The 16,645-nt window shown below is 31.7% G+C and overlaps 1 protein-coding gene across 1 annotated transcript in view; it reads left to right on the top strand.

Annotated features, from left to right (window-relative positions):
* LOC149528538 (uncharacterized) overlaps nucleotides 1-16,318 on the top strand; it is a 104,251-nt gene extending 87,933 nt beyond the window's left edge. Inside the window, exons 3-5 of the mRNA XM_089808046.1 lie at nucleotides 6,303-6,377; nucleotides 6,554-6,563; nucleotides 16,196-16,318. Of these exons, the coding sequence (XP_089664172.1) occupies nucleotides 6,303-6,377; nucleotides 6,554-6,563; nucleotides 16,196-16,318 (208 nt within the window). The remainder of the gene's footprint in view (nucleotides 1-6,302; nucleotides 6,378-6,553; nucleotides 6,564-16,195) is intronic.
* The last annotated feature ends 327 nt before the right edge of the window (nucleotides 16,319-16,645 follow it).

The following is a 16,645-nucleotide window of genomic DNA, read 5'->3' as shown; positions in this document are numbered from 1 at the left end:
TAACTCTTTGACACTCAAGGCACCTAGCCAGAAAATAAACAATATCTCACTTCATCCCAGACCAAAAGAACAAATGTCTCAAATCAGCATGCATCTTCTTGACACCTGGATGTGCTGAGTAAGGTGTACGATGGGCTTCTGCTAGAATCAAGGTGTGTAGCTCATCCAAAAATGCCACATAAATCCTTCCCAGATGTCTTAAAAGACCAACTAATTCTCCAACGTAACTTGCAAACTTACCTTCCAAAGTTCTCCCTGAATCTATCTCTCTGTACACTTCCTGATACCATGAATCTGTAGGAAGTGCCTGGAGAATCCGACTCCTCAAATTCACACTAAGAGTCATTGATGATACCACATGTCTCCTGTGACTCAAAGCATCCACCACCACATTCTCCTTACCCTAAATGTACTTAACCTCAAAATCATACTCGCATAGAAACTTTATCCATCTCCTTTGGCCAGCATTCAAGTTAGGCTGAGTGAAAATGTACTGAAGACTACCATGATCGCTATGTAGCTCAAATCTGTGCCCCAACAAGAAATGTCTCCATCTTGTCAAACCATGAACTACTGCTACTAACTCAAGATCATGTGTAGGATAATTTAACTCATGATCCCTGAGCTTGCGTGATTCATACGCAATTACCCAACCATTTTGCATCAACACTACCGCAATCACTTCAAGAGAAGCATCTGTACACACCATGAAATCACCTTTTGGATCTGGTACAACTAGAATCAGTGCACTAGTCAAAATCTCCTTGAGCTTCTAAAAAGGTTCCTCACATTTCTTTGTCTAGACGAACTTCTTTCCTTTCCTCAAAAGAGAAGTGATAGGATGTGCTATCTTAGAGAAGTTCTGGACAAATCTATGATTATAACCAGCTAAACCCATGAAACTACAAATCTATGACGCATTACTCAGTGTCGGCCAATCTATTATCTCCTGAATCTTTGCAGGATCCACTGAAATATCATCACTTGAAATAACATGCCCTAAATACTGAATCTCTGATTTGAAAAATTCACACTTAGTTGCATTAGCATAAAGTTGATTGTCTCTCAAACACTACAATACCAACCGTGGGTGTTCCTCATGCTCTTTCTAAGCCTTGGAATATATCAATATGTCATTAAGAAACACAAGTACAAACCTATCCAGATAAGATCGGAACACACCATTCATCAAACTCATGAAAACTGATGGAGCATTAGTTAACCCAAAAGGTACCACTGTGAACTCATAATGCCCATAGCGAGTTCGAAAAGTAGTCTTGTGAATATCTAGTTCCTTAATGTGAAGCTGGTGGTATCCTGACTTAAGATCAATCTTGGAGAATACTGTAGCTCCCTTGATTTGATCGAATAAGTCATCAATCCTAGGCAAAGGATATCTGTTCTTAATAGTCACCTTATTCAACTGTCTTTAGTCAATACAAAGGCACAAAGAACCATCTTTCTTCTTCACAAAGAGCACTAGAGCTCCTCATGGTGATACGCTAGGTTGAATGCTCCCTTTGGCCAGAAGTTCCTCTAGCTGAAGACATAGCTTACCCAATTCTTGAGTAGTCATACGATAAGGAGCTTTAGAGATAGGCTCCGCTCCAGGAATCAGATCAATACTAAAGCCAATGTCCCTCTTTGAAGGCATGCCTGGAATCTCACTTGAAAAAACATTTGTGAACTCCTACAAAATTGGGTGATCTAAAGTCTTCCTTATAGGGTCTTCCTCATCAAGATCATTTACCATAATAGTAAATATCTAACATCCCTTATGGAAACTTCACTTCAATTACATAGCAGAAATCATCTGCAGAGATATAGGCCTCGATATCCCAACTATCTTCACATCATTCCCTTCGTCATCTTGGCACAAAATAATCTTCTTCCTGCAATCTATACTGGCTCTATGAGATCCAAGCCAGTCCATACCTAAAACCACATCATAGGAACCAAGGGGTATGACTTAAAGATCCACTATAGTAACAAAGCTTCCTAAGATAAGCCCACACTTATGAACTATAGAGTCTTTGGAGATCTTAATGCCGGAGGCTAGTTCCACTTGCCAACCATGATCTTTCTTTATCGCATCCGGCTTACACTTAGAAACTACAAATGGTGAAATAAATGAATCTATAGCTCCAAAATCAAACAATACTGAAAGAGATATACCTCTAATAGCACCTATGGTCTCAACCACTGTTCCCTGATGACCTACTTGACGCTGATCAATTACTGCAAAAACTCTATGAGCTCTACCTGCATCACCAACTATAGGCTCTAAAACTATAGGTCTAGATCTTAAAAATTGAGGTTCTTGCTGAGGAAATTGTGTTGTATAATGTCCAATCTGACCACATGAAAAACATTATATATTTCTACCAGATCCTCTACCCATAGGTGGTACATTTGATTGCTAACGATTGTTCCTGCTCACAAAAGATTGGCTACTCTAAGCTAGCTGATTGGACTGATTTTGTTTGTTGTGTTGAGCATTGTAGTTGTTATTGGTGTTAGAACCTTTCCCACCATCTTGGGCCTAATAATTTGATCCCTTCTGTTGCTGTGTCTGCTGAGACTGTTGCTGATATTGTTTCCCTTTAGAGAAAGAGAACTTCTTGTTACCACTTGAATTATAGTTGCCCTTAGATCCTGATGCTACTGGTGCTCCTACAAAACCACCTTGACCAAGGTTGACACTTTGCTCAACAAGGATTTCTTGATGTACTGCATCCTTGAGGGTTTTTGGCTCAAATACCTTGACACCCCCAATTATACAGTTATTCAAACCCCTAATAAAATGTTGTGTCAACTGAGCTGAGTTTTCACTGAACCTTGAAAAAGACATGAGCACATAAAACTTACGTTCATACTCGGTCACTGACAAAGTCTATTGTCTAAGATTATGAAATTCATCAGCCCTTTGTTGTTTCCATTCCTCTGGTAGGAATCATTCAGGAAAACTCTCTAGGAATAGTTCCCACGTGACACTGCTCATATTAATTCCTAGCTTCTTCTCCTCAATCACCCACCAAGTGGCCCCAAAATTCTCTAAATTAGTAATCACAAATCTTGCCTTAACATTGCTATTGAATTCCTACATGGCAAAAATCCTTTCGAGGGAAATAAGCCACTGCTTGGCCACATAACCAAAACCTTGCCCATTGAAAGACTTAACCTTGGATCTTCAAAGATCCTTCATTTGAGTGGACACAATGAACCTATGATGATATTTTTGAGGACTTCTAGATCTGGGTCTATGCTCTTGCTCTATTTGATGCACTTTAGGTTGTTCTTGAATAAGAGGTAGACATTTTAGAATAGTCTGCATCATCTGTCTCAAACCAACCTCTTCAGACTCATCTTGGTCCTCTCTACGGCTCTCTTCCTACTGCCTACTAGAGTGCTCTTCCCTTCTCTCTACATGAGCCAATCCCTCATGGGCAGACTCATGGACACTGATAGCTCTGCCATGACCACAGCCTCTACCTTGGCCTCTACCACGGCCGCTAATAGAAGACCTAGTCCCAGATACCATACTACAATAGCACAAAGTACTATTACAATCACATGTTGCAATATACTAAGTTCATTTCTCTGTTTAGGTTTAAGTAAAATTTTCAGTTTTGAAACTAAGTGTTGAAGTATGAAAAATATACAAGTAACAGTTCAAGTTTTGTTTCAGTTCACCTAGTTTCAAGTTGAATAGATACACTTAATAGTTCAAAGTTCTTGTTGCTCCAAGATACCCAAAGCTCCCAATGTAGAAACTCGAGCTCTGGTACCAAATGTAATGCCCCGCCAAGGGATCCAAAGAATTAACCTAGAATTTCACTAAGTTTGGTAGCATTTTTTTTTTTAAACACGAAAGTAAATACCACATATAACTCATGCACAATGATGGAAGCAATAGCAATGTCCATCTAAAAAGTAAACATACATAACATACATAATAGATTACATTCTTTAAGATCCCTTAAAATTGAATTACATCTAGAAACATTTAACATACATGAATCCATCTGTTACAACATCCTCATGAAATAATAATGATAATTCCAATGTTTATACATTACATTTCAAATGCTTATTCATTCTCTGTACATGTCATAGGGTATGACAAGCTCAAAGAATATACATACATAGAATAAAGGTACATCATCCTATTCTAATCCATGATAAATCAAAGTAGAGATAATCACATGATACATCATCATAGAAGAAATATACATAAAGATCAAATATAATAAACTGAGTGCACAGTTCCTCCCAACCATTAATAGCATCATTAGACCATCATGGATCCTAGCCATCCCTCCATGCGTAACATCTCAAATCACCGAAGAGATCATCGGTATTAACATAGTAGGAATGTGACTCCTAACAACATCATATGTAGAAATTAATCTAACAAAAGATAACATCATCTAACATATACTAATCATCAATGAAAGGATACATATCCATCATCATGAAGCACGCATCAGCCACGATGTCTCAATGAATCTCAAATGATAAGAGTGGAAAATACACTACCACCTGACCGTGTGGTACCTAAGTGGTCCACTCCCACCGTGCTGAGGAGATAATCTTAAGTCCCATACAGGCTATCCAAAACACATAGAACAAATCTCTATAAGTCAAGGAATCCTAAAATTATACTAACTCAAAGGTTCCAAACACAAAATCAGCATCTAATCCAAGAGGCACACAATGACATGTAGGAACCTACTATGCTCGTGGGAAAGTGTCATCGCATTTATCACGTACAAGTTACCCAACAGTTAGCTAAACTCCACGGGTCCATACTGATCTCATGGGGCCACTAGTATCCTCTCATATTGACGAGGCATACTATGGAATGCAAGGTTGCAACCATGCATTCTCACTACTCCCATCCTAGCCTATACAAGAACTCAAGGCATGGGTGAGAACAAAACACTTATCTTTTTAGGTTCATTCAGTTAGTATTAGGTGTGATTGTTATCACTTATTAATCCAACTTACAATGAGTTACCCTGGCAGCCTCTTAGGGCCCCGACCCCCATTGCAAGCCACTTCCTGTCACTACATACATATATCCTACCCTAATGCTCGTGGAATCATAAATCTCAAAATAACAAAAGATAATCCATAATAAAATCATCAAATATGCATAAAAGCATCAAATCTTAATGAGCAAACATCTTTAGAAAATCATGAACACAACAGCTCTCTATTGGCAACTGAAGTATCATTGATAATCAAAGTATCCAATGGTTCTCAATAACCATAATATAGCTCAATCATACTGATCTAAGACTCCAAAAATGGTTGAGTCAAACATGTCACAACATGACATCATCAAGAATAAATCCACATTTCAGTCCCATCATGGTGACTAGAAAATAACCAAGAATAACTTATCGATGACAAAAAATGGTTGGGTTTATAAAGATCGAGATTAAAACATCATCATGACATCACAATCACATAACCCCCAAGCCTCTGGTAGACGTCCTATAACTGGTCAACACTAGTCAACCCGAAACCCAAAACAATAGCATAAAGAATACAATGCAAACACATGTTTTGGTTTTGCTAAGTTTACAACTTAAATTTAAATGCAAAAGTCTCGATTTATGTTTCCCAATTTAAATATCAAGTGGAGAAATTTCATGTTTTACCTAACCCATGTATTTTTTTAATAGATAAAAGTTTCTCCCTAAAACCATTAGACTCAATTTTCTAATTGATCTAATAATATTTTGTTTATATAAATATTGTTTGAAAATAACATTCCCAATGATTCCAATGTTATCAACAAAATCTACATATTTCAAAACTTCGATTTATGACACGTTCCAATAATCAACCTTAATTAAACTAAGTTTAATTAAGTTAATTATCAATATCTTTTCATTATTGACAAGCTTAATATTAATACTTTAGATCATTTAGAGAATGATCCATTAATTAAAATCTTTTAAATATAATAATTATTTATAATATATATACATATATACTTATATACATATATATATATATATATACATATATATACATATATATATATATATACATATATACATATACATATATACATATATATATATATATATACATATATACATATACATATATACATATATATATATATATATATATATAAAATAACATTTTATATTAAAAAAATGAAATATAAAAATTGAATTATAAAAATCGATTTCCATATATTACAACTAATAACCAAACCAAGGCAATTTATATTGAATTCACCGCCGATCATATTGCTGGCGTGCGACTTAAACCCATTGCAGGTACTCTACATCCGCAGGTACCCTGCGACCACTGCCATATGGCAGTACCTTATCGCGGGTACGCTACGCATGCAGGTACCCTGCGACTAGCCTATGTAAAGATCATTGGGGAGAAAGGGGAAGTATGGGTATAACCCGCCCCTCCACACATTATTATATGCATTTTTTTATTTTAAAAATGACTCTGTCAACAGTCGCCCAAAATTTTAAATCGTTTTAACTATGAAACATTTTTAATAAAACATTTGCAGTTGTGATTCGGTATTTTAATAAAGTTTCGACATTGCGATTTATAAAATATGAATATTCAATGTATGTATATATCCATATATATATATATATATATATGTATATATATGTGTGTGTGTGTGTGTATTTATATATATGAGCTTGCAGAATTTAATCAAATATCATAGCATATATATATATATATATATATATATATATGTATGTATGTATGCAGATGCAAAAATTATAAACATGTATATTTCACAATGCGCATATACACAATTATTTAATGGTTCCAATTTTCAAAAAAAAATTCCATAAACTATTTGGTCTCAAAATTTATTCAATAAATCATCTAGTGGTTTTGGCTCCAACTTAAACCCTAGCCCCATGTTCTCTTCAGATCTATGCATATAAAGATTCTCAAATAAAATTAAACTACCCATATTGAGAATGCATACAATAAAAATATGAAATTCCTCAAAAGACATATGGAAGCCATGAAGAAGACAGGGAATGCATGATGTAGAAATAGCTTAAGTAAAATCACAAGAATCTACCCAAATTCTGATGCTAAATCGCTCTTCCTCAGAAAACCCGCAAAGCAAGCTCGTCCCTTCTTCACAGTTCTCGAGTCCTCCAATGCTCCAATTGCACTCCAAATGCTATATCTAAGCCTCTAGGAATGCTTGAATATAAATAGCTCTCAAGAAACATCTAGAACGCTTCTAGAAACAACTTGAAGGTGTCACCAACTAAGCATGGGTCTTTCCCAACCTTCAAGATGAGCCATAGGGTTGTAGACACCATGTGCTTAATTGATGCACTAACCCCCGTGCTGTTGACACATGAGAAATAGAAAAGTGTGTTAACTCCCATGCAAGCTTATATCTCCAATTCACTTTTTATATAATTTTTTATTAAAATATTTATAACTTTTATTATTATTATTTATTTATTACTTTATTATTATTTTTTTATTATTATTAATTTTAATTTCTAATTTTTATTTATTTATTTCTTTTTCCTCAATTAATTCCCATTTAATTAATAATCAAAATATCAAAGACCATGATATTTTATATTGATTTTCTCAAATAATTAATTTATTAATTAAATCTATTTATTAAGACTTAAGTAATATAAAATTCACCATAGACCTCCAAGATAAAATATGAACACAAACTCAGTCTAAAGGGTTAAAAATCATGAATTATGTCATCTCACACATTCGGTGGGTAAAATATCCAGATACTTGTCCTACCTCATTAGGACAATTGGCTTAAAGGTTTGGGATTTGGACTTGAGAATTTATCTCCCTTCTCTTATCATTGAGATAGTATAATAGGGTACGCTCATCTTGGCAATTCAGAGAAGTTGATACTCGGTACCTGCAACCTGTAGAAAAATCTTGCATGTACATACAATATATATAATGCTAAGCTAAACAGATAATGGCAGGAAGTGGTGCATTGTGTAGATCTCGACTAAGCAAGTGACTACGACTTCCTTCCTTAACCACATTATAAATGCCATATAATAAGAAAACACGCACATCATACACATGCAAGTATGGCGTAAGTATCCATAATAAAACACATGAGATAATAAACCATCCAACTAATCATCAACAATAACTAAAAAAAATATAATGATCATCATGTATGCATGAAATGTAAAGTCTAAATGATCTCATCATATAACCACTGAATCCATAACATAATATCTGATAGTCTCAAAACAATACCACTAATCCATCAACATAAAACTAGTCTAAAATAATAGCAATAATATGTCCAGAAAGATGTGAATGAGGGAAAGCACTACACTACACTCTCCCTCATTCGGTGGATGATGGATTACGTAGAGTGATATGAAACCATAATGCTAAAAAACACACAATCAAATCCAAAATGAACTTGCACTACAAATGGATTATGGAAATCTGATATTGGTAAAATTGCATGCATGTCTACTAGGACAATCACAACTTAAACATATATTTGTCCTAGTAGACATGCATGCAAAATTAACAATATTAGATTTCCACAATCCATTTGTAGTGCAAGTTCATTCTGGATTTGATTGTGTGTGTTTTCTAGAGTCATGGTTTCAAATCACTCGATGTAATCCATCATTAGCTAGATGAGAGAGTGTAGAATGCATGCAAAATGTCATATCATAGGCAAGGCATGTGAACTATTTTATAGAATGCCTGAAAAAAATTTACACCTAGCTGTTGGTGGAAATTTCTGCCTTTATTGGTTGAAATTTGCACCAATGCCTGGCTTTCTTCTACCTTCATTGGTGGAAATTTCCACCAAAGCCTAAATTTTTTCCCACCTTCATTGGTCAAAATTTCCCCCAACGCCCATATCTTTTTCTACCTTTTTTGGTCAAAATTTCCACCTTCATTGGTCAAAATTTCCACCAATGTCTAAATTTTTTTCTACCTTTGTTGGTTGAAATTTCCACCAATGCCTGATTATTTTTGTACCTTTGTTAGTTGAAATTTCCACCAATGCTTAAATTTTTTCTACCTTTGTTTGTCAAAATTTTTTCTACCTTTGTTTGTTGAACTCGCACAAATGCTCTAAAATGTTTTCAACCAATAGATTGGCCAAAATTTTGACCAACCAACAAACTAGTCAAAATTTTGACCAAAAAAATAGAGACCAATGGGTTTGTCGAGTTTGGTAAAAATTTGGTCGAAAATTGCATCAAAAATTTGACCAATAAAGGTCAAAAAAAGATCCCAAATGTACTAGTTTCCCTAGCTAAGAGGGAGTGCTAATGATTTTGGGTTCCATTGGATTATTACCAATCAATGAAATCAAATATTTGAATGTCCTATCGACCTTAAACATTTGATATCTATCCTATACTATTATTATCATGGAAAATTTGTATAATTATTAACTCTCTCTCTCTCTCTCTCTCTCTCTCTCTCTCTCTCTCTCTCTCTCTGTGTGTGTGTGTGTGTGTGTGTGTGTGTAGAAAGATGCTTTATCATTCTATTGCACAAAATTAAAATAAAGATTCTATGATAATGTAAATGTAATCTACAATGTATAAACAATTTTGCAAATGTACTATGTTTTTTCAAAAAATAGAATTGTTTATTCAACTTTCAAACCCTAGCAAAATCAATTGCTACATTTTTTTCATGATAAGGAAATGAGAAAAATGTTGAAGACCCAAAACATAAAATATCAATACTTTTATAACTGAAATGCTTTAATAAACAAAATTTATGTTTGAGGAGTCATCCTTGCCTATTGTAGAAATCATAAATAAACTAGCAAGTTTGCACTGAGAAAAGGTGCAAGGGGTATGTCAATAGGTCATAGAAGTGAAAGTAGCATTTACCAAAATATAATATTTTGTAAGTGTTGCTTGTTCCATTTAAATTAATTCAAACACATTAGAAATGGTGTATATTTAAACTCATATATAAGAGGCACAAAAGGAAGAAAGTAGGAAGCAAAAGTTACTTTTTGACCAACAACGAATGGAAATTAACTTGAATCTTGCATAAAGAAAGAATAGTATTTTCCATTTTCATTTTGTTTTAATAGTTACAAACTAAATGCATTTTAGTTTTACACATTCCACCATTAGTATCCACGAAGAATAGAAGTGAGATATAGAACATAAAAGAGATGAAAGGAATCAAATTGTTGGAGCATGGAACATACATCTTACATAGCCCAAGTTAACATTCTAAAACAAAAGACAACACAAAAATATTTGATTCTATAAATCAACAAAGATGAAAAACCTTAATATTCCCCTTTTGAATGACATATTACATACATCAAACTCAATTCTTGAAGCAGAGGAAATATAGCTGCAAACAAAGAATATTTTGGTGATTGAAATGTGAAGTGCATTTGTAGTCTAAAAAAGTTGTCCTAATTGAAAACAAAACCTAATTATGTTGAATTTAATGTACATGTTAGTTTGAAGGTTTTTAAAATTGAATGAAGTTATTAAAGTGTCGTTATACACTAAAATTTTACTACAAAAAGTAGTATTTTAGAGAGCATTATCTAATCATGATGAATTTAAATTACAGTGCTGTAATAAAATGTTAAGCTAGTGGATTAATCAAGAAAAATTTAGCAGTGAAATGTTTGAAACACAATAATTCATCCGCTTTCTTCATCTTGACCACTGGATTGAACCTATAGAAAATTTAAAATTAAGAAGTGTTAGAAGTTGAAATATGGTAAAGGTAAATGAAGTAATGATATGAACCATAAAACTATCAAAGTGGTTGTGTGGTAGACATAAAATACATGAGTACCATGTGAGAGCAAGTATTGGAGAGGCTCTTCTTTCTTTCTAATAATGTTATACAAATTCTTTTTCATTTTGACATAGTCTTCAAGAGAGAAGGCATGGTTAATGTGAAGGCATTGTAGGGACTTGACTATGGAGACCATTATAAAGGTAAGGCCCCACCTTTCAATTTTACCTATATCAATGTTTCCCAAAAATGCTTCATCATCTTATATACCTCTTACATTGAATCGCTTTGATCATCCTATGACTAAAATTGTGGATAATAATGGTGCCATAATGCACATTAAATAAGCTTCAATTTGAATTGTAAAATTGTTATGTTGTGTCGATGTGAATTTTTCCTATTTGTAAGTTATTTTATTCTAGACTTATATGCAATCTTATTCAAAGTGTAAAAAATAAATTGTACTATATAAATTTGGTCATACTCAATAAAATTTCATTTTGTTAGATATTTCAACTTACAAGATTATAAATTTTATTTTTCATAAAGATTCTTAACAATTTTATACTATATATTCTAGAGTCCTTGAGAAATTGAAGTAAAAATACAATTTTGACATATAACATTTAAAGTTGGTAAAATCCTATGGTAAGAATTAAAAATAAAATAAAATTGATAAGTATGAGCTAGTTATACTTATTTTAGAGTTAAGGTATATGATGTTGTACAAAATAAAATACACAATCATATCAATTTTGTATCTAAATACACTCCAAAAAATTTGAAATATAAACGAATTGTATAAACCCAAATACACATTCTTATAAGTTTAGTATCTAAATACACTCCAGTCTCCTTAAAATTTTGAAACATAAATGAAATGATTCAACAAATTTAAATGTTAAAATTATGAAACATTCTTCCAACTTTTTTCAAAATGTTTTTGTTATAATGTACAATAATGGAGTGCATTTCATGAAAAATAAATTAAATTGATTTATTTATAATTATCAATATAAATTATATTAAAAAGATGGTGCAATGTTGAAATTTATTTGGATTTTTTATTTATAAAAAGAGAATCTAACTAACTACTGTGTAAAGTGAATTTAATGTTAAAATATATGAGGTGCATTATAGCAGTGCACTTATTTCATAACAAGAGCTTTGTCTGAGCTTGAGTCCCTGCCTTGTGCAAGGGTACTTGTAAGATTAAAAACAATGTAAAGGATAATATTATTTTTTAGGTATCAAAAGTATAAAATTCTATATGAATTTGTGACTATAATTCTATTTTTTGTTTGATTGTTCTATTGTGAATCATGTCCCAAAATTTAGTTTGATAAGAATTATGGTACTTGACGTTGTTGGATATAGATTGATATATAAGTAATTTAAATTTCTTAGGCCAGCCTAGTTGTCATCTACTCTTAGGAAACTTTATACTTCATTTGATTAAACTTAGTCTACTCATATGTTATATTTGTAAATTAAAAAAAAAAAAAAAATCAATTAAAAGTACCAAAATATAAAGTGGTTGCTCTCTCTAATCTATAGCTACTAGAGGTGAACATAAGTTTAAGATAATTTTTATAAAACCTTCAAAATATTTTAACATTATTTATGAGTTCTTATCAATATGTCTATTTATATATAAAATTCTAAATAATATATTTATAGAATTAATTTTAAGGAATTAAAATGGCTTGTTAAAGTTTACTTAAGAATTTTTTTAAAAAGCAAATAAATTATATAATTAATAGAGTATTAGGAAAAATATAGAAAACAAAAAAACAAAAAAATCCCTTTCACACTAAGAATATTAATGCGAGTATTCTTTTATTAATTTAATGTTTTTGTTTTGAATTTGGGGTAGTTATTTATTATTAGAGCTTCATCTTTCATTTTATAAATCAATGTGTTATTTTTTGCACTTATTTGTTTACTTAAGTGAATAGAAAAATAATAAAGAAAATACAAATATAATTGTATTAGTATTAAAAATTTATATTGCCCTCTATTTAATATTTCATGTGCTTTTTTATGTTTGATTTTGAATTTTAATGAGTAACAATGTAATATTAGAATTTTTAAAATGTGATTTATAATACAATTTGAACAATGAATAATTAATAAAAATACATATTTAAAATTTTTGGAAAATAATATGGATATAAATATAAAATAATTACAAATTCTAAAAATTGTTTTACAAAATGTAATATAATATAAATTAATAATATTTAATTATTATTTTATCAGTTAACAATTATTTGTGCTTGACATTTTGCACTTACCTAAGATTAACAACTATAGAACCCAGCCAATTTTTTTTTTTCTTTTTGTTAAGAAAAAATGTACAAATTTGACCCTGAGATAGTCTCGAACCCTAGACCTCTATTTCTCCATGCAACTCACACATGGAACTTTTGGGAGTTTCCATGGTAGGATTGTGAAGAAGCTCTTGGAGGTGGCATGGACAGTGAGAATCCTAAGCAATGTAGTCAGGAAATATTTCATTTGATTTTTCCTTGACTAAAAGGGGGAAAATAATACTAAACAAGAGCTCTGGAAGAGCTAGAGTCCCTGCCCATTGAATAAATAGCTCATCTCTAGTTTAAGTGTATTGAGTACAGTTCTCCAATTTATAACTTCTATTATAATTTTAGAAAATTCTAATGATCTTTTGAAAGTGGAGAGTGATCCCGTACAGATTGATTGAGGACCCATTCAATAGTTGGTGTTTGGAAGGATGGGAAATGGGCACTGCTAGCAGGTGCAAATATATGATGATTTAGCGAGTGCCATAGTTTTGACTTATTTTAAGAGGCATACTTTTTTGGATATAGTACTGAATGAATAGAAATCTGTGTGGAAATCTATTAAATTCCCATTTGGTAAGATATGCATTTTTATTTGATGTATAAATGTTTCCTCAACTTTTTAATACTTCAATTCAAAATAGGATGAAAAATGGTTTCATTTTTAAAATATATTTTCTAATTTAGATTGAGCTTCACCCACTGATATATGTTAATATCTCATTCCAAAGCTCTCATTCTATCATAGCAGGGTATTGACAAATGTTAAGAAATTGGCACTGTTTGTGCCATTACATTTGCTTAAAAATTTGGAGACCTTTCCATAAAACAACATGTTTATGCTTCGAAGCTTTCACATTGGGTTCATTACTTTTGCAGAAGTTGTGACATCTAATTGAGGCATTCCGTCAAACAATTCACAACATCATCATCTATGGTTCCATAGTTTGTTATTATTTGAAATTTGGATTAATCGCAATGACCCCATTGCAAATTTTGGATTGACTGCTATCAATTTTATTTCTTTGGTGGTGTTAAACTATTTCAATAAACTTGTAATGAGGATATTTTTAATTCATGGTATCTCCCGGTGCTACATGTTTATAGGCATTATGTCAAACAATTGGGGTGTGTCTTTCTTTAGGCTTCTACAAATTTCTAAAGGCTTCTACAAATTTTCTAAAGGCTTCTACATGTGTAATCATATCAATCAATCCATTTTCTAAAGGCTTTTACAAATTTTGTTCAACAATCCATTTTTGGGAAATCTTGTTGTCAATCCATTTCATGAGATGAAATCCCTTTGATTTGTTCAGCCATATCTTTCATAAGTTTCTAAAACACATGTAGTTGAAAGTTTCTAAAGTCTTTTTCAGAATTCAATGTGAAAATCCATCAATCATTAGTCTATGGAGTCACATTTGTTAATGATATTTTGTCAAACAATTCATATGCCAAGTTGACACCCCATCATCTAATTACAAATTGGCTAGGGTATTATCTAGCTGATGTTAACTCTCTAGAACTGACTACCTGATCATTTCGGGGATGTGAAGAAATCAATAAAGAATTCTACTAGTAATTATTCTTAAATGCAAGAGTAGATCCCAATGGAAAATGGCGAATAAAAAATAAACTTGGATAAGAAATTTTTTTACATTAGGTGAGACAACAATAGTTATCAAGAAGGTAGGTGTCTATAGCATATGTGTGTGGAATATCACATTAGGCTTTATTAATTTTGTCTCTATATGATACATGTGCTCAAATTTTATTGTAATCGTGATTTTTTTAGATTTTTATATATAGTTAATTTTATTTAACATATTCTCTATTGTGAAAAAAGAAAAAGATGAAAATATCAATATATATTAAAAAAGGAATTGAAAAATATGATTTGGACAACTAAAATAAATAATTGCATTTTTGAAATGTTATAACTATCTTTAAGAGCTAACTATTATTATAAGTGAAAAAAACTCACTCTAAGAATGTTAAATTTTATTTCATTAATTCTATAATAATTAAAATAATGAGACATATAAGAAAATTAATATTCCTTCATTTAAAAAGGTAACTTTTAGATAAATATTTTTTATAAATTATTATTATTTAGAAAGTCTGGAAGAAAAAATATTGAATAAATAAATATAACCATTAATAATTGAATTTTGAACTAATTTAGAAAAGATACTCAATAAATAAATATAATCATTAATCATTGAATTTAAAACTATTTTTTTAAATAGATATATCTATATAAAAAAGAAAATTTAATTTATATAAATACAAATCATTTTACAAATTAATATTCTAAAAGTAATTATATTTTTGAAAGAATGATTTTTGTTGTTTGTCATTTCTTAGCTCCAATCGGTCCTAAAATTAATTTGTCAAGTGTGAGTGTATTGATAATTCACTGGTGGCCATACAATCCAATCTTTTACCTTGAGGCTCCTCTTTATAAAGAGGAAGGAAGTCATTGTGATTCCCACATATACAACATTTAGTTTAGAACTCCAAAGAATTGCACTCCTAAAACTTGTTGGGGAATCAACAAGTTATATCATACAACAACATTGTACAATCAAATTTGTGACACTTAATTTTGTTGCATACAATGCTCTTTCAAATATTATACATGCTTGTAAAATAAGAATTAAGAAAACTATTTATCATCTACTATTTTTCCGAGTAAACAAAGATTTGTCCTCATTTGTGTTGAAAATAAATTTCTTATCCTAGCTTTATCTATTTAAAATTTCTATTAAATACATACGACCACATCCCTGGCACCTTCTATTGGTGGAAGTGCTAATCACTAGTCCACAAAACAAAATTAATTTTGGAAACAAATAATGCATTCTCCCCAAAAGATGAATGATAGTGTTGAATATCACATAAAGATAAATGACGGCTTCCCGTAATGTGTGCAAAAATATTTGAATTAAAAGAAAGTGACAAGAAACCAAACATAGAGTTTTTATTATTAAATTTTTGAAAGGGGATGGTACGAGAGAGTAATAGATGCTTCCAGTCCCCTTACAGGTGGTCAATTATTGGTGATGTTTTTCCAATGGTTCGGTTCACAGTCAGTGGGGACTTTGGAGACGGCCAGGCCAAGGACTAGAGGCGAGAAAGGCTCCACACCCACCACTTGGCCACATGTATTTTCAGTTAGTAAAATGACTTTGGAGGGAGCTCCAACAAATTGAGCATGAAAATAATGGCCCAAAAATAATAACATAGAAGATCAAGCAACTAGATCTATTGATAAATAAACAACTGGAAATACTTTCTATACAATCACAAACAAAGTTATTCGTGGAGAAAGACAACGCATCTGGGATAAGGGAAATGAGGAGGAAGAAGCAAGAAATCTAGCGCCTTATTGTAAAATGGACTATCAGGGAGCATGAAATGTCTGAAACAACTAGTGTTAAGTGAGAGAAGTCAATTATGGTGAGATTCAGCATGTTCGTCTTAGATTTAATCCTCCTCTTTCTTTGAGATGAAAGTTTGGCCACCATCTACAGTACATA

The sequence above is a fragment of the Cupressus sempervirens genome, chromosome 11 (genome assembly GCF_028749045.1).
Source record: "Cupressus sempervirens isolate cs-2001-9-10 chromosome 11, ASM2874904v1, whole genome shotgun sequence".
NCBI lineage: Eukaryota > Viridiplantae > Streptophyta > Pinopsida > Cupressales > Cupressaceae > Cupressus > Cupressus sempervirens.
The sequence above is the reverse complement of the archived record's forward strand: the minus strand, read 5'-3'. Positions and strand labels throughout refer to the sequence as shown.